The 27,990-nt window shown below is 39.0% G+C and overlaps 4 protein-coding genes across 4 annotated transcripts in view; 2 read left to right on the forward strand and 2 right to left on the reverse strand.

The window, feature by feature from the left end:
- LOC129756791 (epidermal growth factor-like protein 7) overlaps positions 1-13,807 on the forward strand; it is a 65,116-nt gene extending 51,309 nt beyond the window's left edge. The window contains exons 2-7 of the mRNA XM_055753802.1: positions 5,709-5,819; positions 6,004-6,104; positions 6,170-6,483; positions 12,955-13,065; positions 13,223-13,408; positions 13,475-13,807. Coding sequence (XP_055609777.1) covers positions 5,709-5,819; positions 6,004-6,104; positions 6,170-6,483; positions 12,955-13,065; positions 13,223-13,270 — 685 coding nt within the window. The 3' untranslated portion in view covers positions 13,271-13,408; positions 13,475-13,807. The remainder of the gene's footprint in view (positions 1-5,708; positions 5,820-6,003; positions 6,105-6,169; positions 6,484-12,954; positions 13,066-13,222; positions 13,409-13,474) is intronic.
- On the reverse strand, positions 13,629-16,676 carry LOC129756790 (uncharacterized). Its single transcript, XM_055753801.1, has 2 exons — positions 16,268-16,676; positions 13,629-14,984 (listed from the first exon to the last, which is right to left on the reverse strand). The coding sequence occupies exons 1-2, from the start codon at positions 16,450-16,452 to the stop codon at positions 13,838-13,840; spliced, it is 1,332 nt and encodes a 443-aa protein (XP_055609776.1). The 5' UTR covers positions 16,453-16,676; the 3' UTR covers positions 13,629-13,837.
- A 1,551-nt stretch (positions 16,677-18,227) lies between these two features.
- Positions 18,228-26,369, forward strand: LOC129756038 (syntaxin-17). The gene is made up of 3 exons (XM_055752792.1): positions 18,228-18,719; positions 19,236-19,957; positions 26,011-26,369. The coding sequence occupies exons 1-2, from the start codon at positions 18,398-18,400 to the stop codon at positions 19,859-19,861; spliced, it is 948 nt and encodes a 315-aa protein (XP_055608767.1). The 5' UTR covers positions 18,228-18,397; the 3' UTR covers positions 19,862-19,957; positions 26,011-26,369.
- Positions 26,287-27,543, reverse strand: LOC129756039 (protein LLP homolog). The gene is made up of 2 exons (XM_055752793.1): positions 27,237-27,543; positions 26,287-26,706 (listed from the first exon to the last, which is right to left on the reverse strand). The coding sequence occupies exons 1-2, from the start codon at positions 27,405-27,407 to the stop codon at positions 26,413-26,415; spliced, it is 465 nt and encodes a 154-aa protein (XP_055608768.1). The 5' UTR covers positions 27,408-27,543; the 3' UTR covers positions 26,287-26,412.
- Positions 27,544-27,990: the final 447 nt, after the last annotated feature.

The following is a 27,990-nucleotide window of genomic DNA, read 5'->3' on the forward strand; positions in this document are numbered from 1 at the left end:
TCCGCTCCTACCCTAACTTTGCACCAAAGAATTCCTTTAGAAAGGCTTTTAGTTTGAATTATTTCAATATCTAGATGTCTTCTCACTATGATAGCTATTCCTCGTGATTTATTGTTGTTCTGTCCGATTACCGTCCAGTCAAAATTTGCAGTGGTTATTTCCAATCCCAGAGCGTTTGCTTCCTGTAGTAAGGCAATATCTACTTTGAATTGATTTAAGATTTCGTCAATTTCCTTGCGCTTGTCTCTGCTCCTACATCCTTTAACGTTCCAAGTTGCAATTTTGACTTCATTTTTCTTTTTATCTCTTTGAGTTTTGCTCGAGATATTCTTATTCGGCGATAGAGTAGCCTCTGTGGTCCGGTTTCCCTCTGGTCCTGTTTGTGTCCCTAAGTGAGATATTTCCTGAGAATCCAAACTATTTTGTTGGCCTACAATCCCTACTACGCTGTCGTAATGATTTAACACATCTGAACCGCAGTAAAATATACTGAGCACCCCATTACTTTCAAAATCTTCCCCCACCAGCAATTGAGAATGGTTTTGGTCAAATACCTGAATACCCACACTGAACAGTTCTGTGCATGTAACAATTGCTTCATGTCCAAGCCAGAATCCATTTTCTCTGAATTTGGCTATAAGTCTGTCTTACTTAGCTTACAAAATATATATTTTTACTGTCTGATTATACACTTTCAAATTGTTTGACATTAGTAGTTTATTTTTTAAATCGTGATTTTTGAAAGAACTTCCAGATGGCGGATGTCCATTTTGAAGCTTTGTTATGTTTGAATTCAGCATTAGAGCACCTGTATCCGTGGTCCAATCAGCCGGTTTAGACCCAAATTCCGACCCGAGCAACCGCACTGGTGATCCATTATACCAGTTTCAACTCAACTTTTTTTAGAGCTGGTATAAGGGTTGATCCAAAACTGATGAGATTTGGATCCAATTTGACGAAGTTCTAAACCGTTAGACAGTTAATGGAACACGAGTGCATTTGCCAGTTTTTTCATTGGATCGGATCTAATTTCTTTGGTTCAATTCTTGTATAAATTAGACCCAAGAATAGACCACGAATAAAGATGCCCTTAGAATTGAGTTTAGAAACTTCGAATCTGAATATGTAACAAAACTTCTGGATAATATCTTATATATAAAAATGGTGGCGTTTTCTTTGTAACACCATCACGTATGAATGGTCGGTCGGAATGAAGTGAAATTTGGGTTTTTTGGGTCAGAGATGGTTTGTATAATAATTTCAAGAATCTAACTTTTTATGGATACCAATTCAACTTTAAATGGGACACAAGCCATACAATTTTGTTACGATTTCCATAAAAATCGATTCGCGAGTACGATGAAGTTAAGGACGTGTAGATGAAATTTAACATTTATTACAATTTATACATTAGAAGGTAAAACGAAGTTTGCCGGGTCAGCTAGTTTTTTTTTATATTCGGGAAAGTATTCTCTAAAAATTTAAAATGTATATGAGTTTTGAAGATTATTAATCAAACTTTGTATTAAATGCTAAACCAAATTTGATCCAGGCCCTCCAAACAGCTTTTCATTTCTAGTTTCTAATCAGGATTCTAATTGAAAATCAAGAATCCTAAACTGGATCAAAAATAGTAAAACAGAAATACATACAATGTTGAGTTTAATGCTATGGAACCAGAATCTCCCAAGTGAGTTCAATCTCATTCAAAACTGAATATTTAGAACCGAATTTCTATCAACAATTGGAAATTGAAAAAATCTTCAGTTGAATTCGGGACCTGGGATGAGTATTCGAGGTTTTGACATCTGTTTTGAGTCAAGGTTGTAATTTTAAAAAACCTTACTTAATCATCAAAATGTGCTTGAGAATTCAAAATTGTGAGTGTAGAGTAGGGAACCTCGCTTGCTTTTGCTGAGTCCTTAAGGCAGCAGTTTCTAAATCGTATTTGAGGCTTTCTAAAAACTTTCCTAGATTATTTTTATAAAAACTGCTCAAAAAATTTCATTTTGGACGCATAAATATTAAATTTTACAACACAAATATTTTTGTTTTGTTTTGGCAAATAACGTTATTAATAATGTTATTGCGGAAATTGCACCTATTTAGACTCCTGTGCAAATAATTTCCACGCAGAAATATTTTCGCACTGACGCACACATAGACAACCCGTGTCAGTTTTTCAAATCAGCCGTTGCTCGCTTCTGATTTTCGAATCACATTTCCAAACGGCATAATCGTTATTGTTTTGGCGAAAATTATTATGAAATGCGAACCAAGGAATTTAATAACGAAAATTGACCGATCAACAAATGAAAAGAAACGAACAGAAAACAGAATGCATCCTGTACATTCGGGTACAAGAATGTAAGTGGAACAAATAAATCATGCATTATTCGGGCGTTTTTCGAATCACTGAATAATTAGCCAAAATTATGGATTCACTGACAATTTTTACTGACACACCAGTCGCAATTGTTTTTAATTCAATTTTATCCAAAGATGTAAAGAATATCGATATGTGGCATTGTCTATTATGTTTAGGTCTGTGAGCAGATTTTACTGCGCGCAAATTATTTGCACGGGGGTCTAAATAGGTGCAATTTGCGCAGTTTGTTAAAGACGGTAACGGTGCGTATGAAAGTTGATTTTTTGGTAGAAATAATTTGAAGTAACTGTATTCTGATGTTGGTCCTTTTTTCATATAGTCCCTTTTCAACTTTTAGCACATGATAGTTTATATAAAGAATGTGATGGTGTTAGTGAGTGCGGAATTGTTATCTGTCAAGTCAGATTCTCTCAATAGTCTAAAAATTCATGCAATTGACAATAACACATGTTTTTTTTTCAATGAAAATGAAATCAGGGCAACCGGGCCTGACCGGACTTTTGTCAAATTTTATTAATCCGGGCAAACCCGGATAAAACCGGGCAATCTACCAACCTTAGTTTAAGCTGACCCTGATTTGCTTATCATTTCGGATCTGGAAAAATTGGCTTGACATGGCAAAAAGTTGACATAACTTCAAATTAGCTTCGAGCAGAATGAAAGAAATGATAACGAACCGTTAAGCATACCCCCCCCCCCCTCTATTAACAATTCGAAACGCTCGAGCTAACCTCCTCCCCGCTTAAAAGCGTTACGTAATTTATGGATGCACCCATACATCTTTGGTATTTATGCCCGATTTGGACAAAATGCTTACCCGAATAAAAAATGCTGTTACCAAACAGTTATTATAATAGTTGTAAAACTATTTGGAACAGCGTAAAAAAAAATTTAGAAAACGATAACTGACATCGTAAAAACATTCCACTAAGGCCGGAATAAATTCCAAATCCTTCTTTTGTCACTTGGAGTTGGAACATCGCGAGGGGGGGGGGACAATAAAAAATAATGCGAAAAACAAATAAATTGGAATAAATTGCACAAAATCTTGTATGCAACAAAATTGCATACTATATCATTGCACAACTTATAAATCAAGTAATTTTTTATCTAAAAATTCAATAAAATCTAGTATACACATGGTGAAATAACTTCAATCTTCCAAAATTTGTTTTTTGGTCTTGTAATCTTTCGGATGCATGAAATTTTTATCAAAATTTTCCATGAAATACTTAAAACTTTATTTATTTCCCCCTTCGGGTTTTGGAAATTTCGAAGGGGGGGGGGGGGGGGGTGTGTGACAAAAGAAGAAATTAATATTTGTTCCAGCCTAATTGCGAATTCCAAAACGACGGTCTGTTGAATATGGCGTTAAGTTATGTAATAACTTTTTTCTCTTAACTTTTATCGAAATGCAGTCTTGGGATGAAATATGTTTCATAGTTTAGGCTTTAAGAAATACCGTTTTTGAAAGAAATCGGTCGACGGAAACCAAAGTTATTGATGAAAAACTATACGTTTTTTTCTATTTCACTTATCTTTCTCTGTTCATAACCTACCCATACCGGCACCTGCCGCAAATGCCACATCCTGCAGGTTTCTTTCGATATTCCAGCTCTTGTAGAGACACTTTCTTGCAGTGTTCGAATTGGTTCCGGAAGATTAGCCGGGAGTGGGCTGTATTCGGGAACTTCATACTCTGCAATATGAAAAACTTAAATCAAACACTTTTTCATGGATTTCAAATGCATTTGTGCTACAAACGATAACGATTCTGTTGGTGAAAGTGCATTTTTCTCTCATTGAAGCAGTATCAGACATTTCAACGTACCGTAATCCGGGATAATATTGATCACTTTTTTCAATATTTTTCGATTATTTTTTCTGTTAAAGGGAATGTAGCATGTTTAATATTTTTAAAACAAGTACTGGACTCCTACAAACGTAAACAGGGTTGCAGAAATTTTTTGGACTACTTTAAATTTGATTTAAAAATCGATTTCGACGCTGTTCAGGAATTGATGGTTTGGGTTACATTGATCAGTCTCGAATTTTTTTGATCATAAAGGATAGAAACACCTGCATAATTGTTTACAAATTCTAATTTATCAATTATACCTTGCTTTTTGACGTTTTCTTTTAAAAACTTTTTTAATCGAAAAAAAACAATGATGCTGCATACATCTAGGGGCAAAAATTATAATAATTGCTAAATAGTTTTAGCTTCAAAATATAAATGAAATTTTACCTTCACACATTACTCTTGGCCCTCCCACTATTTCCAATTTCATTCATTTTTCAAAGTTAATCCTATCCATTTGTCCAATAAGGGCTTACTCTTGGAAAATGTCCTTACATTTTAAATATCAAAAATTTATCATTAAATGACTATAAAAATAGCACTATAACTATACATATACAAAGATTAAAAGTTGTTCTTTCACATTCAACCACCCGTTCGCTTCTAAATACTTTTTGGTATCATCAGAAGAGCTGTTTGTTTGCGAGCCTTGAAAAAATTAGGTATTTAAAGATTTTGAAATTACATTTTTACTAACAGAAAACAATTTCAAATACAAACCCAATTTTGTCTATTCGATACTCAATTAATTGGCTTTCAAACGTAGAAAACAGTTTTCAAAAATTCAAACTATTGACTAAGTTATTGATGATAATGTGGAAAATTTTATTGATGGCCAAAGTTAACCCGGTGATCAAAGTTACCCCGTTTTACGGTACTTCTTAATGGGCTGTACACTCAGCCGGACTAATATTTTATTATTGTTTAATCACAATTCACAATGCTCCGCTAGCAATAAAACAACTCCTAACAATATATTAATACTTACTGCATATCGTTTGACATATTTGGTCGGTCACGTCTCGGCACCTCATAAATTTTCCATCTGCCATGAGCTGAGCAGCCATCGTTCGTCGTCGTCGTCCTTGATCATGATTAAGCACCCAACAGTTTCGTTTTTCAAATGAAATGGCTAGGCTAGCTAGAATGGCGTACCAGGAAATGCAACTTTGCTATGCGTGTGCTGATTCTGATCAGAATTTCTTCACCACCCCCTTTTGCCACCCATCTTGTAACTGCAATTTAAAGTTGGGGGTGGGAACTGAGTAATGGTTTGTTGAAATAACGTCGTCAAATCAATCTTGATATTCCTACCTTACGGTTTACACTCCCCTAAAGCAAGATCGCTTGTCCGAGATAAACTCATCAAACTAAACCTGTACTTACTTAGTCTGTAGATCTAAGTCCATGGATCCCTTACGGTTATTTTTTTTTCTCTTTCCATCAATATTCTTGCAGCAAAAACGTGTGCCACGAGAAGCGAATCGTGCATATTCCCGTGTACCGAAAATCCACCGTGAAGCACTTTGTCCAACCCTGTCTGGATCAGAAGCTGTGCACAGGTGTGAGGTAAGTCAGCAAAAAAAAAAAAAATGCATTCCTTAAACTTTATGAATTGAAGCCAAACAAAGGCAAAAATTAAATCGCACCGATCATGAAGCCATCAATCAAGATCATTCAATCAAGATTCGGTAGTCGACTTAAATTGGGATTAATCTGTTTCTTTTTTGTTTCGAACTTTACCTTCATTAAGGACGAATTACGAACCGACTTATCATCCGGTTAAGCGAGAAGTGCCAATCTGCTGCGAAGGTTGGGAAACTACGACCACAGTTGAGGAGGGATGTCTGAAACGTAAGTTAATTTATTGGAATTTTGTAGAATTAATTTTTACTCAAAATTTATCAACCCTCATGCAGCAATTTGTCGAAGCGAGTGCCGTAATGGAGGTCGCTGTACGGGTCCGGACAGTTGCACCTGCCAGCCAGGCTTCACCGGGAGATTCTGCGAGGAAGACCTAAACGAATGTAAGCTGTACAAACCCTGTGATCAGACGTGCTACAATACAGAGGGATCCTACTACTGTACCTGCCGGGAGGGATTTGTGCTACAGGCTGATCGGCAGAGCTGTAAACCGATGAATACTCCCAACGATATCGCCAGTGAAGCTCGCGATATGGAGAACGATGTCGATTACGACAGTCTGGATACGCGGTTAGCTAAGCTAGAGAAGGTAAAGCTACAGACTGATTGAACTATAAATCGCTTTAACGTTGGGTTTCCTTTTCGAACGGTATTTTCACCCAAACGCATATTTTGTAACATTTAAAAATTCCTGCGGGAAAGGTTCAATAAAGGGTGATACGGTCAACATTCGGTCAAGGGAAAACGCGTGTAAATCGGTTATTTAAAAAATCAAATTAAATTTCTTTTTCAAGTTCAATTAGTCAGGAAAAATATTCAGTTAGGCTTCCGCTTTTCCAAATCCGAATTGCCGAGCCTTACGCTTAACCCCTGCCATCAGATTTTGTACAGTCACCTTGTCCACCTCGTTCGCCGCAGAAAGCCAGTTTGCCTTGGACTGCTGCTCGTCCTTAGCAGTTTTTTTTGGTCTTCTTTAGGCTCCGCTTGACAATAGCCCAGTATTTCTCAATTGGGCGGAGCTCTGGCGTGTTGGGAGGGTTCTTGTCCTTGGGAACCACCTGCACGTTGTTGGCGGCGTACCACTCCATGGCCTTTTTACCGTAATGGCAAGATGCCAAATCCGGCCAAAACAGTACGGAACAACCGTGTTTCTTCAGGAAAGGCAGCAGACGTTTATTCAAACACTTTTTCACGTAAATTTCTTGGTTGACAGTCCCGGAAGCTATGAAAATGCTGCTTTTCAAGCCGCAGGTACAGATGGCTTGCCAAACCAGATATTTTTTCGCGAACTTTGACAGTTTCATGTGCTTGAAAATATCTGCTACCTGTGTACAGTGATGTTAACCTTCCAGATTTTGTCTGGATCTTCCAGACTTTTTGGACTTTTGCCAGACATTTTTTTAGGTTTCCAGACTTCCAGACTTTTGTCATTTCTTCCAGACAATTCCAGACTTTTGAGTTTCGACAAGAATTTTTTGACAAAACATTCAAAATTCAAAATATTTGTTGCAAAATGGCAGGAAATGATTAGAATTAGTAATTTAAGAGTGAGGAATGCCAAGAAGATGGTTGTAAAACAGGGAATTAGGCCGCCGAGACCACCACAATGCACAGTGGTTTAAAACTCGAAAAACGTGATCATGGGCTTTTTGATGCCTTAGATGTCAAAATAGCTTAATGACATGTTCTACAATGTTTCATTATTTTTGATTGCTCATATTTTGCCATCATTTTTTTTCTGATCGATCCACCTAAAAGTGAGATAATTTTTTTAATTTTTTAATTTGTCATCCAATCAAAATGATGTCTTGATAAAACTTGTAGACAATACAATTTTAAAAAACTTTGTAAAACACTTTAACCCTTTCCTTCCCATGGTAGCACAGGTGATCCACAACTTCGCACAGCTCGCATTTGAACCGGGCGCTTTGGATCAACACAATTTTTTCACCGGATGTGTAGATATGAGTGAAGAAACATTGCACGAAATTTGAAGAAAATCGGTTCGCTAGGTTTTGCTTGGCAGGTCAAAAACTGCAAAAAAGTCGGATTTTTTCGAATTTAAATCAAGTCGTCATTTGTTGTTCAATAACTTGTCAAGTTTTTATAATTTCCTTCAAATAAAATTACTGACGTGCAGAAGGTTGCTTATGCAAGCAGAATCAAATGATGGTTTACTTAGATTGCAACTAAAACATATAAATTTTTGAGTAAGTAAAGTGGATCACTGGTGATACACTGGGAACAAAACGTACTTTTCTTCTTGTGAAGCTTCTTATCGATACTCAAGAAAATCATTTCGTCAACAAAAAAAATCGCTTCAGGATAGTTATTTCATCTGCTCAAATGACCACATGTCTCGAAATGTTTGTAAAAGTTCGTGATATTCTCGAAAAACTGCATGTTTTGTTTTTCTTGCGCAAAGTGTCATGGCGGCCATTGTTCAAGGCAAAAATGAAAATTTCAAATATTTCAATAAATAGACTATCGAGGGATGCGTATACAAAAGAAATTTTTTATCAAATAGGATCATTTTAGTTTGTGATCAATGAAGTGATGAAATTCCATGTTTTTTGCAATTATTTCCTGTTTTGCATTTGCACCCTATGTGTTGTTATCTTCCCAATGGAGCACATATGATCCACCTCAAAACTCAAATTTATGAAATGGATCATTAAAGTAGGCTTAAATTATGCATCTTTTGTTCTAGAACTTTAGCTGTAAATCAATATTTCTATTTTTAAAACGTGAAAAACCTCGTGGGAAGGAAAGGGTTAAAGTTCTATCTTTTAAAACAACAGATTTATAGACATTTTTCTAAAAACTAACCTCAAAAAATGAAATTTTCGTTTAACTTTTTTCAAAGCGACTTTCGAGTCTTACTTTATATGAGAGAGTTGTAACAATCTTAAAAGTACACAACTTCATTGAAGGTGTCAAGTTTCTATCTTGACGTTAAATGGTACTTTTTGTGTAGTTACGTTTTAAAAAAGCATATTTTCAATGTTCCATATCTCTAAAAGTTGCAAACTTACGAAAACAAAATTATATGCATTTGAAAGGCACATTCTTCAGCTTTAATGACCATATAATTTCATTTGTATGTATCAGGTTTTACTACTAAAATCATTTATCTGAAAGATGGTAGTTTTGAAGTTTTTGTTAAGCCAGCCTGGCAATCTCTTGCTATTTAGCTTAAGGAAGGATGAAATCTTCTTTTTCTTCTATTCCTACCGTTGAGAAGTGAAGACGACAGTTTTTAATTTGTTAAGATTGAAGAGTTGGCCCTGCCTAGAAGCGTTGGTTCCATCGTTCGATGCACGGTATACGTATACAAGGTAGGCTACTAACACGAGTAAACAACTCGTTTGAATGCAAATTAGTGACGTCATAACTATCTGCCTATAGCGTGCCAGGCAAAAAGTTTTGCGCGCGTGGATCACTAGATGGATAGTAATGACGACATTATCGGGAAGATATCACCTTATTAAATTGTACACCGTGGTTCGATGTGTCAAGTTAAAGTTAAGTGTTCCATTCTCCTTTGAGATTGGACATCCTTTCATCAATTTAAGTTTCCTTTCTTCAAGGTAAGAAGGATTCAAATGTAAATAAATAGAAATTGGTAAAGAGAACAATTAGCTTAAGTGTCTTGATTAAGGAGTTAATGTCTACAAAACAACATACCCGAACATGCTCAAGAGTCTAGGAATAAGGATATTTGAAATTTTAGAGAACATCACACTTGAAAATTTACAAGGCAAGCAACAAACATCGACCTTATGCATCGGATGCTCGAATTTTCGGACCCTCCTATAACAAGCCTTAGAAAATCTAAACCTAGACCACATTTTCCTATTGTTGCCGAAGCAAACTACATGCTCGATTTAGAACATTCAGAAGAAGAAAATCATGAAAATTATCATTCTTATTTACTCTCTTACACAACTATTTAACTAAAACTTCATAAATAAAGAAAAAACTGTAAAGAAGGCCATGAAAATTAAAGGTTACCAAATCATCCATATATGCCCCTTTCGTGTTAGAGCGGAAACATTTGTAAATATGTGTGTTGAAAAAATACGCAAAATGCCCATTACTTCAAAACTACCTTTTTTCAGATAAATGATTTAACTAAATATAATGGAACCAACGCTTCTAGACAGGGCCAACTCTTCAAGCTTAACAAATTAAAAACTGTCGTCTTCACTTGTAAACGGCGGGAATAGAAGAAAAAGAAGATTTCATCCTTCCTTAAGCTAAACAGCAAGAGATTGCCAGGCTGGCTTAACAAAAACTTCAAAACTACCATCTTTCAGATAAAATGATTTTAGTAGTAAAACCTGATACATACAAATGAAATTATATGGTCATTAAAGCTGAAGAATGTGCCTTTCAAATGCATATAATTTTGTTTTCGTAAGTTTGCAACTTTTAGAGATATGGAACATTGAAAATATGCTTTTTTAAAACGTAACTACACAAAAAGTACCATTTAACGTCAAGATAGAAACTTGACGCCTTCAATGAAGTTGTGTACTTTTACAATTGTTACAACTCTCTCATATAAAGTAAGACTCGAAAGTCGCTTTGAAAAAAGTTAAACGAAAATTTCATTTTTTGAGGTTACTTTTTAGAAAAATGTCTATAAATCTGTTGTTTTAAAAGATAGAGCTTTAAAGTGTTTACAAAGTTTTTTTAAAATTGTATTGTCTACAAGTTTTATCAAGACATCATTTTGATTGGATGACAAATTAAAAAATTAAAAAAATATCTCACTTTTAGGTGGATCGATCAGAAAAAAAAATGATGACAATTAAAAATAATGAAACATTGTAGAACATGTCATTAAACTATTTTGACATCTGAGGCATCAAAAAGCCCATGATCACGTTTTTCGAGTTTTAAACCACTGTGCAATGGTCTCAGACATTGATAGCGTATAGAATGTATGATTATTATGAAGTAATGAGTATTGTTCCGAAGACTACAATATTGCGATCTGGCGACCAAAACAAAAAAAAGGTCGTCACCTACAGAGTTCGCCATCCAGACTTTTCCAGACATTTTTTTTTTTCAAAATCTTCCAGACATTTCTAAAAAACAGTTGGCATCACTGCCTGTGTAGCCGATAATAGCGGATAGAACACTCTCTCGGCCGATAGGCCTCTCTGAGTCGGTAATCTCCCTCAATCGTGCTTACTAAACGAACACAAGCGACGGCTAAGCTGTCGTGTCGGGAGTCGGGAGCGATCACCAGTCAACTTACAATCTTCAGCGCGAGTGGGTGGATGTCTTCCGTTCAGTCGATAGGTACAGAAGCAAGCTTTCCACACTACCTTTCCCCCTTCTTTTTGCTGTATAAAACTCCTGTCCCGGAAGCTGCTTGTAGTCGGCTTTGACGTAGGTTTCGTCGTCCATTACCACGCAGTCAAACTTCGTCAGCATCGCCGTGTACAGCCTCCGGGATCGCGCTTTGGCCGTCGTATTTTGTTTATCATCGCGATTTGGAGTCACTACCTTCTTTTAAGTCCGGCTCGTTTTTTGGCTCGATGCACGGTTGTAGACGATACACCCAGCTTATTTGCGGCATCTCGGACAGAGAGGTTAGGGTTTCGCTTGAAACTACCGGCAACTGTCTTTGTCGTCTCAGCGGCTTCCGGTTTTCGATTTCCCCCCTGATCCAGACTTCTGGCTGTCGACAAACGTTCCCCAAACACTTTAATTACATTTGTAACGGTTGATTTGGCAACTTTTAGCGATTTTGCCAGCTTTGCGTGCGAGTAGCTCGGATTTTTGCGATGCGCGAGCAAAATTTTGATAAGCTGCTCTTCTTCCTTGAACGGCATTTTGACAACTGAAGAGTGAATTCCAAAATCAAAATAGGAGCAACTTTCTACACACACACACACACACACACACACAAACAAACACACACACACACACACACACACACACACACACACACACACACACACACACACACACACACACACACACACACACACACACACACACACACACACACACACACACACACACACACACACACACACACACACACACACACACACACACACACCTTCAAAATGAGAGGGGTTCAGGTTTTTTAAATGCAAAATTGAAAGAAATACGTCAAGTTAATATTGACCAAATTTTGACCGTATCACCCTTTAAACAAAATACGGTGGTCAAATCGTGCGCAAAATATTTTTACTGCTTGTGGGAGACATTTTGAAAAATTTTGTAATGGACAGCAAAACGAACTCTTTAGCGGTCATTTGCCAGGATTCCAACCAGAAACTGTTCGTTGACAAGTCTCGTCTGTATTTCGCGGAGATAAACAAGGAGAATTTAATTTAATTTCTAGTACTTAAGGAGGCTTACAATCTGTGGAAACTGTAATTCACTCAGTCTTTCATAACGATTGACACGATGAATGGCTAAAATTACAAAGAAGACTGCCTCAAAATGCGACCGTTTTCTCTGAAAACCACTTTAATAGGTCGCACAAAGTATATACTCTGTTCAAATTGAATCTGGAATCGCGCCATTACGCAAAAACGGTGGTGGAGTGATAAAAAGTCAAATATGTTGTTTTTGTGCCGAAGGAGGACAATCGGTTAAATTTGTTATAAATTCGACCAAATTCAAAATTTTGGATTGTTTTGAATGTCAAGCTTCAGGAAACAGAAAGTGCAATCAAAAAAAGCCTTGATTTGAAACAAAAGTGGTTCATAGTATGCACGATAGACGGCGCACGTGTTGCCTCAACCGCCAAAGCTGTTCCACTCATAGTAGAAAATTTTCAAAAAGATAATTGGAAGTTGACGTAATTTATCACATTTTGGCATCTTTAGATTCATTAAATACGAAACACAGAGTTCAAGACGATGTACCAATTTTCCCGTCTGATTGGTCGCTATTAAGCCCACCCTCTTTTCTGATAATTTGTTTTAAAATTTAGTTACCGTTTCATTTGGATCAGCATTATTAATCCATGTTTATTAGCCAACAGCCACTAATTGTTTCGTTTTTTCCCTTGTGTTCTCATCTACAGATAATCTTCGACGAGGATCGTCGATCGAGGGCCGATTCCCACGAGCTCGGTCGCAAGGTCCAGTACGCTCTGGATGCGGTTTCCTCGCTGCGATCTCAGGTTTCTCGATTGGTAAGTGGTTTAGTTTGATTGAAGTTCATTGATCTCATAGGATACATATGAGAGGATTGATCGTAACAAAGAATTGATAATATTAAATTTGTTTCTTTATGTAAGAAAAACTTAATATGGATGTGATATTGTTTTTTTTGTCGTTTTTTTTTAACAGACACAGAGGCTATACCCCAGTGTGGATTACGGGAATCGGATCAACTGAAGTTAGGACGACATCTACATTATACGAAAGGGAATTGAATCCCCCCTGGATCAGGAAAGCTGTTGTCACCAATCGGCTGATATGTATTTATTTTAGTTAGAGTCTAGCTGTATCAGTGAATGTTTATTAAGTGTTACGGTGAGTATATTCAAAGTTTATGGATATAGAAAACAAAATTTAGGTTACCTTTGTTTGAAATTACAGATTTTGCCACCCAAGGGAGTGTGTCATCATATAGGTACTTAGTGTCATATTGCATAGCCCAGGTGAATAATTACCAAGAAATCTTACTGCCGACGACGGAAAAAACTGCCATCAAACCACACACAAAAACGAAAGAAAAGAAAACAAATCACAATTTTAAGGTATGTCATTTTTAATCACTTTTTTGGATTAAAAACTAAATACACATTGGGGGTTGCCTATATTTATTGTCCTTACTAAGCTAAGAGCAAATACAACTTAGATCAAACGAAGGAAGAATAAATGTGTAAATTGTCCCACTCGAAAAGAAAAAAAATCAACATAAAATGTGTTTAGCAGATTTTTTTCCGAATCCGAAATCCCTTACTCCGACCAACTGTTGATCAGTTCCGGGTACACGATGTTCTTCCAGTAGTCCATGGCTTTGTTCAGCTTGTTGACGGCAAAGTTTCGGTTGAGATTGAACGAGTGCATGTAGATTTCGTTGTTGTTGTCGAAGTCCGGATCGGCCACACAAACTACGCCGGCCGATTTCCCGTGCATGAACATGTGGATCTGAATTTCCATGTAGTATTTCTCGCAGATGGAACCATTTTCGGTCACGTACTTCTGCATGTGGTCCCGCGATTTTGGGCACTTGATTTCGATCACGTGCGACTGGCAGATGCCATCGGGAACGTCGAAAATGATCGGGTAGCTGGCATTGAGGGCAATTTTGCAATTTTCGTACTTGGTTTTGGTGTACTTCTCCAGCCGGGAACGGACAGCTAACTTTTTCCTCTGGATGTTCGGATCCATTTCCTTGTGGCAGCCGAGAATCGTTTCGTACAGGACGGACTGAATCACGTTCAGGTTTATGCAGTCGGACACTTTTGCGCTGGTAATTCGCGCGTATCGCAGCTCCAAGAACCAGGAATTGAACTTGGGTGTAAATTTAGTTTTATCGGCCAACACCGCCTGCGATGAGGATATGATTGAGTGAGCGTGCTCGAAAAATTGTGCCGTATCGAATTTGTTTTTCACTGCAGTCATAATCATTTCGTGTATCGACAGATTGGAAAATTTCTTGTTGGCAGAGGAAAAGTTCCACCTTAGCGGACAATCAATGTCCTCAGTCTGAAGAATTCGTACTATTTCTCGGATAAAATTTTTCGCCTTAGTCTTGTTCTGCATTGGTTTTGTGGGAATGTTGGCCAGCTCCAGGGTAAGAGGCCCACGAAAATAGCACACAACTTCGGCGCTATCATCGCCCTCACTTTTCCGATGCAACCAGGTGAGGAAACTGATCAGATGTCGACAATCACCGCTTTCGTAACATTCGCTACATTCTGCTGAAAGGATCTTTTCCTCCTGCTCGTCAACGATCGTCGTCAGCTGGTAGATTTTGTTATCGTTCACGTTGCCGGCCACGATTTGACCCTTGACGGCGCAGAGCCGTTCGTCCCGCTTGAGCTGCACATAGCAAACGGAATCGTCCGAGTGATCCGGTTTACTGGAGGCGACCGCTTGACTGGAAAAGGATTTGTATTTTTAGTTAAGACGCCAGCCGACTTTAAAAAAACCATACGTCACAAAGTAAAGTAAAATTTTGATCGAACTTGAATCGCAGAAGGGTGACATTTTTTTAAAAAATCAGTGAGCTGACGGTAGAACTTCCTTGTGGAACGCTTTTGGAAAATTGAAAAATGAAAATTTGTCAAAGCGTTCAAGTGGATGTGTCAAATACACATTTAACAAAAATTTGGAAACCAAAAACGTGAGCTTCCCATGGCGCTGCTCACATCAATGATGGTCCAAAATAAGAAAAAAAAATTCAGTAGAGAAGTCTGAACTCTGAATCAAGGAAACCACTGGAAATTCTTTAAGGTACAACGGGAGTAAGTTCAAACAGGGCCGGATTTTCTCCACTTAGAAAAATATTAAAATATTTGTTTCTACTTGTAATTGTTCCTTGATTATTAAGGAACATTTTCAAGAAGAAAATTTATTTTTAACATCTTTTCTTGTGGGTAAAAACGTTTAAATTATATCAAAACTCGCCGAAAAAGTCGATTAATTAATTTACAATTGATCAATAAACAAAAATCCGATTAAAAAATAATAAAATACATATTATTATGAACATTAAAATCAATAATGAAATAAAATATTATTGAGCAGATACTCCTACTTGTTTTAATTTAATTCAGTCATTTTTTCTCGCAATTACCAATAATTGTAAATAAATTCGTTTTACTTCGAGCTTCCAGATTTGCTTAGTTCGGAAATACAAAAGCATAAAAAAATTCAACCCCATTTTTCGAAGGTTGAGTATGAAAAAAGTTGCATAACACTTACGATCAAAACTAGTTGCAGACATTTAGTGATAACCAGAATCCGTTTGTCGGTATCTGCAAATATGTAGTTACTATAATCTACGATGTTCCTTAATCGAAATTTACAACAATAGTGATTACTCGGATTTTTTTTTTTAACTCTAAAGCACAAGTAGAATTACTTTAGTTTGTCATCCGATTCCTCTGTCTCTTCGAATCGAGACAGACCCTTCAAAGTCAGCAGACTTCAAAAAGTGGCGTTCCGCACAAATTCTCTCCGGACCGAACGACAGGTTTGTCACTTTCGGCTCAAGCTGACGGTCTTGATTGACACATCGAACGACCGTTCCCTGCATGACAGCCCACATCAGACCCAGACAGAAGCACAAAATATTATCATTCACCGATCGACGTCGCATCGTGAGTATCGTCCGGCTGGCTGTGTTACTGTTGCTTTACCAAATCAGGAGGTACTTACAGAATTTTTACCACGTCCGGATTCTCCGAAGCCGTTCTCATCAGCTGGACCACATAGTTCCACACCATTTCGCTGCTCACCGAAGGCAGATTGTTGGAGCAAGCCTTCACGAATCCGTTCACCAGCGGCACGGATCCGGCATTGCTGTACTCGTTCGAGTCGTAGCCGATGTCCACTTCCATCATTTTTGCTGCTCGGATGTTTCTGTTCAAGTTTAGCCGGAAACTTTGGGTTACACTTTCACAGGTCTTCCCTTTAGCTACCGTTTACGCGGATAATTAGTTCGCAAAGGATGCTAATTTTCACGACAAATTATCGATCTCAATTCGGAACTTTTTTTTCCCCGAGAGCCCACAAATTGTTGTTTACCTGCTGCGCCTCCGCACATCGAGATGGCTGTTTTTTCACGGTTCCGTTTTGCACCTTCCTTCCGAAACGGCCGATAAAACGCGAGGTGAAAAAGGAACGAAAAAAATGATTTCAAATTTTTACACACTACTTGACAAACAACCATATTAGGGAGAATTACAAGTTCCGAACGAGTAAAATTGTAAACTCCTTGAAAATATTAAGAAAAAGTGAAGTGCGCTTGTATGAACAATTAAAAACTAACCCAAATTCCTTAAACGGGCCATAGACTACACAAATGGCGTGTGCTTGCGAAAACAGCAACAGCAACAACAAAAAAAAACCCTCCACCCCGGCTGGGGCTGTGTAAATAGCCTGGATTTTGTACAAACAGCACCGTACACCATGCCACAGAGGGTTGTTAGTACAAAATATTTCGATCCGGACCGATTGTACTCAACCCGTTTGCGCGCTCATTCAAACAGTACCAACACGATGCAAAACATATTCACAGCGACAGAATGTCATCGAATTTCATCGCATTTGTACAAATGCCGTGTAGTCTATGGCCCGCTTAAGTTCTTGCTCACGAACAAGAAAACAATATTTCTCGCGTGAGCTTTCATTACGCCGTATAAAACATCTTGAGAATTCACAGAAAACTGCTGCAAAAGTTATCGAAACAACATTAAATTTTGTATTTCACATATAGAATATTTTGTCAAGACTACAAATATTCGAAATGGAAAGAAGTTGCGACTAGTTTATGTCAGTTTTTGTATTTTTTTCGTAATAAAAATATTTGTTTACATTTTGTTTCATACGACGTAATGAAAGAAAGCTCACGCGAGATTTCTCACTTTATTGCATGAAGCTAAAGCGAGCAGCGCATTTGTACAAATGCGATGAAATTCTATGAAGTTCTGTCGCTGTGAATACGATTTGCATCGTGTATGGCACTGCTTAAATGTGCGCGCAAACGGTTTGAGTAAAGCGGGTCACAGACTACACAACATTTGTATACAGATACGATGAAATTCAATGAAATTTTGTCACTGTGAACACAATTTGCATCGTGTATGGCACTGCTTGAATGATCGAGCAAACGGCTTGAGTAAAATTGGTCAGGATCGATATATTTTGTACAAACCACCCTCTGTGGCATATTGTATGCTGCTGTTTGTACAAACTTCAGGCCATATACTTAGCCCCAGCCGGGGTGAAGGTGGTTTTCTGTTGTAGTGTAGCTGTTGCAATCGTTTGTGTTCGCGCGAAATTTTTTTGTATCGTGTGTGGGCGAACATCGAATCAAACAATCGTCGTGGAATTATCGCATTTTGTACAAATGTGGTGTAGTTTATGGCTATATGGCTATAGTATATGAGTCAGAATCGACGCAAATATTTATCAGTTTTGCTCGATTTGCTTCCCTGAGTTTTGTACGAAAAACCTTTATCGCTGCGTATAATTGATAACAGCCATTTTGAATATCTGTTCTTGTTCAGTTTAAAAATATGGTGATATATGCTTAAATTTCCATCAACGTGTAATCATGGCAGCAAAATAAACATCATCAATCATCATCATCGTCATCAATTTGAGGGCAGGCTCGTCGATGACTGGTATCAGAAAGGGAAAAATCTTGCAAAACGAAACAAACAGCTGAAGGGGAACTACGCATAATCTGGTTCTTTGTTTTCGTGTTCAAATTACCGTACCAATCAGTAGAAATTGAAAATTCAATAACTTCCCGGTGCTCCAGTTAATCCACCCCAAAACGAAATGGATTCCTACGGGGAAAACGACAAAATCCCGCTAAAGCTGGCGGAAATATCGATCCAAAAGTTCAACCAAACCATCCCCCAGTACCTGGGGCTGCTGAAAAATCACAAATGTAACATCGAAAAGGCTGCCTCCCTGGCCGATTGGGATCGAATCAAACGGGAACAGATCAACGCGACCCGGGTGATCAAACAGATGAAGTATCTGATCCTGGAGATCGATAAAGTGCGGGCCCGGATTCGGGAGGACGATTTGGATCGATTCGACGATGGCTGCGAGGGGGCCAAGAAGCAGGCCGTGGCAGGCATGGGCGAATACATGGGTGAGTCACTTTTATTTTGTTCGATTTGTTATCGTGTTGTTGCTGAAGCTGTTTTGCAACGAGCAGAGCAGAGTGCATTTGGGAAAACAGTCTGATAGAACCGACCTTGGGACAAGGCGAAAAAGAAAATACTAATAGTTTCGACTCTAGTTCTATGCGCTACTGATATTGATGGTAATTATTGACGCAGAAGATAGAGGAAACATGGGGGTCGGACTCGAGCAGTACTCTTATCTTTCATTAAAAATGTTTTAAGGGAGAACAGTCTAATATTCATGAATTCTTCCAAAACTCCCTTATTTAAACAAATGTTCAAAGTGAAATTTTTTTTTTTAATCATAGTTCAAAATTAGGATTGAAAACCTTCGGAATTCATCACTTTTTAAACAATCAGATTTTATAATCAGAATTCCATTCCAAATTCAGATCCTTTTTTAATAGTTAACTGTGAGGAGCAGAATTTTACACTTTCAATGGTAATGTTAATTGATTTTGATAAATCTCCTTCTTTCCTAGATCTGCAGCAAAAAATCTTCTCCCGATCCCAGTCCTCCTACAGTCTCGAAGATGACCTTCGCCAACAAAACCAGCAAAATGACATCCAAGACAACCAATATGGGGGCCAGCTCCGCCAAATTCCTCAAATTACCAGTGCATATGACGGGCAAGCCGAAGAACTGCGCCAAAGAGCCGAATGTCTACGGGAAATGGAAAACCTACAGCGCGAAGTCGAAGAAATCCAGGACCTGTTCCAGGCGGTACACAAAATGACCCACGGCCAGGCCGAAATGGTTAACGCCGTCGAGGAGAACGTTGAAGTGACCCAGGTGCACGTGGAAGAGGGTGAGGCGATGCTACGGAAAGCTCTCAAGTACAAGAAAGCAATCTATCCGATGTGTGGGGCACTACTGGGAACCTGCATCGGCGGCCCAATCGGGCTGATTGCGGGACTCAAAGCTGGCGGATTGGCTGCTCTAGGGGGAGGTTTTATCGGGTTTGCCGGTGGCAATTACATTAAAGCCGAAGACGGAACGGCGTTGGACAGTGTCGATGCCGGAGATCAAGGAATTGAGGTGCAGGCCAATGGCGAGGCACTGATTGAACCGGAACCCAGCTTAGCTATATGTGAGCGGAAGCAATGACGATTGCCTTTTCTGTGCAGCGTTCAGTAGATGCTGGGCAAGGTGAGAGAGGAATAGAGAGAGAGCAGCGGATCATTGACGTTTTCGAAATTCGTGGTAAGTTGACTCATTATTGTAAATTCTTCCTATTGAAGTAACCAGCCTATGTTTACTATAGTCTCTTTATATTGAAGGACATTATTTTTTTGATTTTTCAGTCTACTTTACATTTTATTTTTATGAAAATTGATGTATTGATATTTAAAATTAAAAAGTGTTATGTGATGAAGTTTTTTTTTCAAATCATTTTCTGAAATTCTTATCTTCTTATTCTCAAACGCTGAATTAAAATGAACTAACTTATACTTACTTGATGATCCCGCGCCGATCCTCCGGTGCATAGGGCCGTGGTAAAAGACCTCCACTGTTGACGATCCGGAGCCAGCGTCTTCACCTGGTCCCAGTCAAGATTCTCGTCGACGATTCGGATTTCAGCGGCTAGACTTCGCCGCCACGAGTTTCTGGTTCTGCCTCTTCATCGATGATCTCCTGGATTCCAATCTAGCGCCTCTCGGCAAATCTCGTTTTCATCTTTCCGCAGCGTGTGCCCAATCCATCTCCACTTACGTTCCCGAATCTCGATTTCTAGCGCCCTTTGATGACACCGGCGATGTAGTTCCTCATTCGAGATCCAGTTGCCAGGCCACCAAGCGCGGATGATATTCCCCCGGCAGCGGTTTACAAATACTTGCAGTTTTCGCGTCTTTACCGCATATGTGCACCAAGTTTCGTACCCGTACAGCAATACGGATTTGACGTTTGATGTGAAGAATCGGATTTTCGTTCGTAGAAAGATCTGGCGTGACCGCCAGATGTTTCAGAGACTCGCAAACGCAAATCGGGCCTTTCCGATCCGGGTTTCGATGTCTTTCCTAGTACCACTATCAGGCGTTATCTGGCTCCCAAGATACTGGAAGCATTCCACTTTCCCAACTTGAAACTGGAGGGATTTCCTGTGTTGATCTCCATCGACTTGGTCTTTCCGACATTGACTTTGAGACCTGCTGCCTTGGAACTTTCGGTGGGGTCGTCGAGTTTGCTCTGCATATCCGGTTGTGTTTTGGCGAGCAGAACAATATCGTCAGCCAGGTCAAGGTCGTTCAGTTGCTCTATTGATGGATTCCACGGCAATCCTCGGTTTGGTCTACAGTCAATCGATCCAGTCAAGATCTCATCCATTACGATGAGAAAAAGCAGCGGTGACAAAATACATCCTTGTTTCACTCCAGCAGTTACCGGAACAGGTTCGGACAAGACACCGTCGTGCAAGACTTTGCACGCATACTGTGCTTCGATGAGATGGACTAGTTTCTCTGGGACTCCTCGTCGCCTGAGAGCCGCCCAGATGTTTTCGTGGTTAGGTCGGTCGAATGTTTTTTTCTAAATCAACGAACACCAGTAGAAGAGAGTCCTGGAACTCGTTGATTTGTTCCAGTATGATTCGTAGCGTTGTGATGTGGTCCACACATGATCGTCCGGATTGGAATCTAGCTTGTTGCCATCGGAGTGTAGCGTCGATTTTCCCCTGGATCCTGTTCAGGATCACTTTGCAGAGTACTTTGAGGGTTGTATAGATCAACGTTATGCCTCGCCAGTTACCGCACTCTGTCAGGTCTCTTTTCTTCGGGACCTTTACGAGGATACACTGCATCCAGTCGGCCGGGAATGTTGCAGTATCTCAGATGTCAGCGAAAAGACGATGCAACATTTGTGCTGACAGGGCAGGGTCGGCTTTCAGCATTTCAGCAGGGATGCAATCGATCCCAGGTGCTTTGTTAGATTTTATATTTTTGATTGCCGCTTCTATTTCAGCCAGCGAAGGCGCTTCCGAGTTGACGCCATTTATGATACTTACTGTTGGCGCTTTGAGCTGCTGGTTCTGTTGGCCATCGCTATTTGTGACTCGAAAGAGTTGTTCGAAGTGCTCAGTCCATCGTTTGAGCTGATCTGTTCGATCGGTCAATAACTGACCTGCTCGGTCTTTCAGCGGCATTCTTGCATTAGTCCTTGCACCACTGAGGCGGCGAGAAATGTCATAAAGTAATCGGATATCTCCATTGGCGGCGGCTCTTTCTCCTTCTTCGGCGAGGTAGTTTGTCCAGGCTCTCTTTTCTCGTTTACAAGCTCGTTTAACTGCCTTTTCAGCTCCGTATATCGTAAGCGGGCGGCTGCTTTGGCTAACCCGGTACATGCCTGCTTAATTCCGACTTTTGCCTTTCTCCGATCATCGACCTTCCTACAAGCTCCATCCGACGTCCATTCACTTCTTCCACAAACTTTACCGAGAGTACCATGGCTCGTTGTGATAAAGGCATTCTTGATTCCACACCACTGTTCTTCGACTGTCCCGTCTGTCGGCAATTCCGAGGCTCGGGATTCTAGCTGTTCAACGTATGCCCTTTTCACCTCTGGATTCTCCAACCGGCGGACGTCGTATCGACACCCGACTTTCTCCTCGCGCCGTTGGACACGCGCAACTCTCAGTCGTATCTCGCCAAGGACGAGGTGATGGTCAGATGCAATGTCTGCGCTTCGTTTGTTGCGGACATCAAGAAGGCTCCTTCTCCATTTTCGGCTGATGCAGATGTGATCAATTCGATTTTCTGTTCGGCCATCTTGGGATACCCAAGTGACTTTAAAATGTGCTGGTCGATAGGGGAAGAGCGATCCACGTATCACCATGTTGTTGTTGCCACCAAATTTTACAAACAGCTCTCCGTTTTCGCTCATCTGTCCTAGACCATGGCGCCCCATGATGCGCTCAAAGTCCTGATTATCGGAGCCAATCTTTGCGCTGAAGTCGCCGAAATGGATTTGAATGTCACTCTTTGCAATTTTCTCTACCACGCTGTTCAGTTGACTGTAAAACTGCTCTTTTTCCTGCAAATCTGCAACGTCAGTTGGCGCTTAACACTGGACTATTGTAAGGTTTCTAACCCGTGTTCTAAATCTGGCTACAATTATTCTTCTCGGTTCCCATCTAATAAGGGCCGCATGGGCCTGAGGGCTTAACAGGAAACCAACACCTCGTTCCCGAGAAGCGTGTTCTCCTCGTATGCCAGAGTAAAGCAGGACTTTCCTCAGTCCCAGAAGCTTGAGGCGGCTAGCTTCTGCAGCAAGTTGAACCAGCTTGCCTTGTTGGACAAGGGTTAAAACGATCCGAGCTCTGATTCGTGTCCGTGTTTTCATGCTAAAATTCGTCGCCTAAGTTCCAGGTCGATCATCTCTCTCGGAATCCGTAAAAATTTTTTAAATCGGGAGCTGTAGAGGGAGCAGTAAGCCTAAAGTCCTTATTCCACGATGGAATAGAAAAACTTGCCCTCACTCGGGTGCCAGACGGAATCCAGGAACATCTAAACTCTGAAGCTCCAATTTTGGAAACCGATTTCTATAGGAACCGTCCTTAGTGTAGGTACCCATAACCTTTTGATGGTGTCTTGAGATATAACTTAAAATGCGCCTAGTTTGAAAGAAGATAATTGGTAGAATCAATAGAAACGTTGAAAGTTTAAAAAAGATTGCTTCGATAGAACCGATTGCACTTAAAAGGCTTCTTAGATTACAGAGAAGGCTTTGCAGAATCTTGCACGAAAATGCCTCGTACTGTGCTTCGATGAGATGGACTAGTTTCTCTGGGACTGGGTCGTCGCCTAAGAGCAGCCTAGATGTTTTCATGGTTAAGTCGGTCGAATGCTTTTTCGAAATCAACGAACGCCAGCAGAAGAGTCCTGGAATCCGTCGATATGTTCCAGAATTTTACGTCCGGATAGGAATCCAGATAGTTGCCGTCGGAGTGTAGCGTTCTTTCTCTGATTATTAATGTTGTTACCACGAAATTCTACAAAAAGCTCTCCAATTTCATTCATCTGCCATCATGATAGGCTCAATGTATTAATTATGGGAGCCAACCTATGCGTTAAAGTCACCTGAGTGGATTTCTATGTCACTCTTCGGAATTTACTCAACCACATTGTTCAGCTGACTGTAGAATAGACTGGCCCAAATTTGTATGGGATGATTTTTACAACATTTTTTTCAACGCGGCACCCCCTAGATTGGTGCCTTTAGGTGAAAAAATGACTTTATGAAAGTTTCAGGTGATTTGGCAGAAGCACGAGCTGGCGCAAAGGACTTGAAATTAGTATGGAGATTTTCGTCAAAATGTATGAAAATCGACATGCTTTCACTCTTTGTGTTCTAAAATTTGTTTCCAGTATGCTAGAAAGCTCAGAATTTCAGGAATTGTAATTCAAACAATGACAAACAATTTTGTAAAAGATTGTGACGCGATACGAGTTGACTGTAATGAGTTATCCGCAATTGAATGTGTGATTTTTTTTCGCATTTCATCGATATATCGTGAACGGTGTATAAGTGGATTATTAGTACTGACTTGATCGCATTGTCACACAATGAGAATAACAGATAGAAAGTTTGAATACTCGGCAAAGTTGGAGCCTAATTTATAACAAATATCTTTGCAAAAAAGTTGAAAGAAAGATTGAATAACTATGAACTGCTGCATTGTGTGACGATGCGATCAAGTGAGTGCGATTATTATCCCATATACCATCATGTCACCATCTACCGCCCAGTTAAGCGGTTTTTCAACTTCAAACATGTGTAATAAAAAAACGACGGCAGATTTTTATTCGCTTTCTTTTCCAATACATCTCAAAACTGCTCTACTTTGAAAAAAAAATTTAGTGGAATGCGAAAAATATACGCTTTTAAAAATAATTAACTAAACGTTAAGGTGTTCAACTGGCCCTATTACCGCCCACTCGACTTTTTCGAGTATCGATAATGTTTTCTTAAGGAAAAACTATCTAACAACACGGAAACTGTTCTTTTTAATATTGTCCATGTAACGAGCTGTCAAAACCATATTTTGGATTTTGAGAGAATACATTTTGTGAAATCTTTCCCGCAAATTTTGTACAAATTTTAACAAAGTGCGTTGACTGACAAAATGATGATTCCCGGCAAACAGCCTCAAGTAATCGGTTACTTTCAGCGATAAAACATCATTTTCTAACGTAATCAAACTAAATGCTTCTTACAATTTACACTTTTGACACAATACATGCGTTAAAAACAAAGAAATTGTGCGTGACCGGTAATTAGGAACCCACACTTTTATTTATACACCAATTACCGCCCATCGCTAAAGACTTCAAAAAACAACAACTATTGAAAAAATCAAATTTTCCGATGCAAATCTATTCTACAAAAATCAAACTATTGCTTCAAGTCGATTGTAGGACAAATAGGTACTATTTAGTAAACAAAACCCCTTTTTTCCCTAGGAGCACAGTTATGCTTAGTTCGCTAACAGGCGTCGAATTCAATAATTTGACCGGAAACGAAAAACCAAATATTTTATTTCTGGCTATAGTTAGCATAATTAAGTGATGATTTTTCAATGAAATGGTCGAACAAAGATGCCGACACAGAACACAGGTCTTATTTTTGGAGAAAAAATTCCAGTTTTTTTTCGAAATACACACAAAAGGGTGATTTTGGGCGGTAAATGGTGTCTGGGCGGTGAATGGTGACTTGATGGTACCTCGATTCACGATGTATCAAAGAAATGCGAGAAAAAAACAAACATTCAATTGCAGATAACTCATCTCAGTCATCTCATATCGCGTCACAATCTTCTACGAACTTGTTTGTCATTGTTTGAAGTACAATTCTTGAAATTTTGAGCTTTTTAGCATACTGGAAACAAATTTAAGAACACAAAGAGTGAAAGCATGTCGATTTTTCATACATTTTGACGAAAATCTCCATACAAATTTCAAGTCCTTTGCGCCAGCTCGTGCTTCTGCCAAATGACCTGAAACTTTCAAAAAGTCATTTTTTCACCTAAAGGCACCAATCTAAGGGGTGCCGCGTGGAATATAAGGATTTTTTTGGATATGGGCCAGTCTACTGTAGAACTGTCCGTGTCCTCAATCTGGCTACGAACATTCTTTCGTTAATCGGCTCTCAGCGTTTTCCCCTTGTTTGCCTCAGTAAAGCAAGACCTGCGTGTACTCACACATAAAATTTATTGTATGACGTCTTGAAACTATTTCAATTTTTTTTTTTGTATTTCATTCTAGACTACGATCACATCAAAGGCTTATACGCGTATTCGGTCATCCGCACCTTCATCTATTGCTTGTGCATAACATCTACAGCAACTCGATATAGCACCTAAGATTTACATTCATTGGGAATCCGTCTGACGGTTTCCCAGTAACTATTGAAACAATAAGCAACCACTGGGGACGTGTCGCTTTTCCAGAACAAAACCATTATCGAATACACACACGCCTCGTTGATAGTCCATGGACAAATATTGATATTACGTGTTACGGTTAGTTGATAATAGAAACTTTTCTTGGAAAATATCGTTTATTTCCAACCAGTTTTTTTAATGATAAAGTATGACAAAGAATAATATATGTAGAAATGAAAACTCAGGCTTTATAATCAGATAAGAAACGAAAGAAACGCACCTTTCAAACAATATTCTTCCAGTTGCAAGTTTCGTCGATGAAGTGATTCCGACGGCCGGGGATCTTGCGCTTCTTCTTGATTTTGCCTTCCTTGATCTGCTGCTTCCGACGTTCCTTCTTGGCGTTGTACCACACCGGATATTGGCCGAACTGGTCCCGCTTGGTTTTGGCATTGTACTTGTGCACCACCTGCGATTCCTGGTTCTTGATTTCTACATACTCTTCAGTGTCCACCAGATCCTTGGTTTCCTCCCGGATGATGTCCTCCATGGCTTCTCTCTTGATTTTCTCCTCCTCCTGGAAAAGAATGTAACGGGTTTCATTACGAAAGATCTTTTGTGCAGTTTTTAAATTAAGTTGATAAAATATTAAAATTATCACTTCGTCACTTAAAGAATAATTTTTCAAAATTTAAAACTGAAATTTAGTATGAACCTATTAGGTTACAATTTTTTTTTTTAGTATGACGTTCCATAAAATAGTGTCTGATTTCTAAATTTTAATTTCGATTTGAAATATTTCCAACCCAAATTAAGCTATTGGACTCGATATTTGTATTTAGTTTTTCTAGTAAATAAATCTAAAATTATAATGGGTAAAACACAAAATTAAAATGTGAAGTTCAACCTTGAACGTTTATAAAAACGTATCTACACACGTATTCGCATTCGAAAGTTTGATCTCGAAATTTTCATTCTAGGTAGACATACAGGTAGTTTAACTCATGTTAATTTTTTTGAGTGCACTTCTAAATTTGTCCGGTTAGAATTTTTAGAATTAAATTCAGGATCAAGATTCCCTTGATATCCCCCAGCAACGATACCAACCTCCTTTTTCTTCTGCTGTTCGGTAATGTCCTCGACCTTTTTCAGGATTTCCATTCCATCCTCATCGATAAGGCCCAAGGTCTTTTTCAGCTTCTTCAGCTCCCGCTGCTTGTTTTTGGCCCGGCGAATCCGGTTGTTCTTGTCCCGTCGGGATTTCGATCGCGCCGTCATGATTGTAGGAAGGTTTGCCCTACTTTCGGGCAGGAATTAACACCGAAAATCCGATATTTTCGAACAAAAACTCGCGAGACGACCGACAACGTGTTTTCGTCCGTCGGCTGTTTCAAAATAAAGGAACGACGTTTTGTTTTGACGTTTTCTTTTCGTTTTGTTGTTCTTCTACGCAGCATGGCGGTGACGCTTCGGTGACGCTTGTAGGGGTGTTTCAAATTTGTGCGGGTAACGAATGAATGTGGTACTAGAACAACCGAGGGGTTTCAAATTTTGATCGATATATCGGTTTGAAATGACAGTTGAAAGTAGGGTTGAAGATAAGAAAAATTTAATTATCAGCATTACTCAGAATTCATTTTATTCAGCTTCTAAAACAAACATTAATTTATTTACTGATTTTGATAATTTCTTAGAATTCAGATTCAGATTTCAGATTCAGATTTCAGATTCAGATTTCAGATTCAGATTTCAGATTCAGATTTCAGATTCAGATTTCAGATTCAGATTTCAGATTCAGATTTCAGATTCAGATTTCAGATTCAGATTTCAGATTCAGATTTCAGATTCAGATTTCTGATTC

Source organism: Uranotaenia lowii, chromosome 3 (assembly GCF_029784155.1).
Source record: "Uranotaenia lowii strain MFRU-FL chromosome 3, ASM2978415v1, whole genome shotgun sequence".
Taxonomy (NCBI): Eukaryota; Metazoa; Arthropoda; class Insecta; order Diptera; family Culicidae; genus Uranotaenia; species Uranotaenia lowii.

Coding starts and splice junctions, on each gene's coding strand:
- LOC129756790 (XM_055753801.1), bottom strand. CDS start 16,452: ATGATGGAAGTGGACATCGGCTACGACTCGAACGAGTACAGCAATGCC. Junction 14,985..16,267: donor CCGGACGTGGTAAAAATTCT/GTAAGTACCTCC, acceptor ATCCTTTTCCAG/TCAAGCGGTCGCCTCCAGTA.
- LOC129756038 (XM_055752792.1), top strand. CDS start 18,398: ATGGATTCCTACGGGGAAAACGACAAAATCCCGCTAAAGCTGGCGGAA. Junction 18,720..19,235: donor AGGCATGGGCGAATACATGG/GTGAGTCACTTT, acceptor CTTCTTTCCTAG/ATCTGCAGCAAAAAATCTTC.
- LOC129756039 (XM_055752793.1), bottom strand. CDS start 27,407: ATGACGGCGCGATCGAAATCCCGACGGGACAAGAACAACCGGATTCGC. Junction 26,707..27,236: donor AACAGCAGAAGAAAAAGGAG/GTTGGTATCGTT, acceptor ATTCTTTTCCAG/GAGGAGGAGAAAATCAAGAG.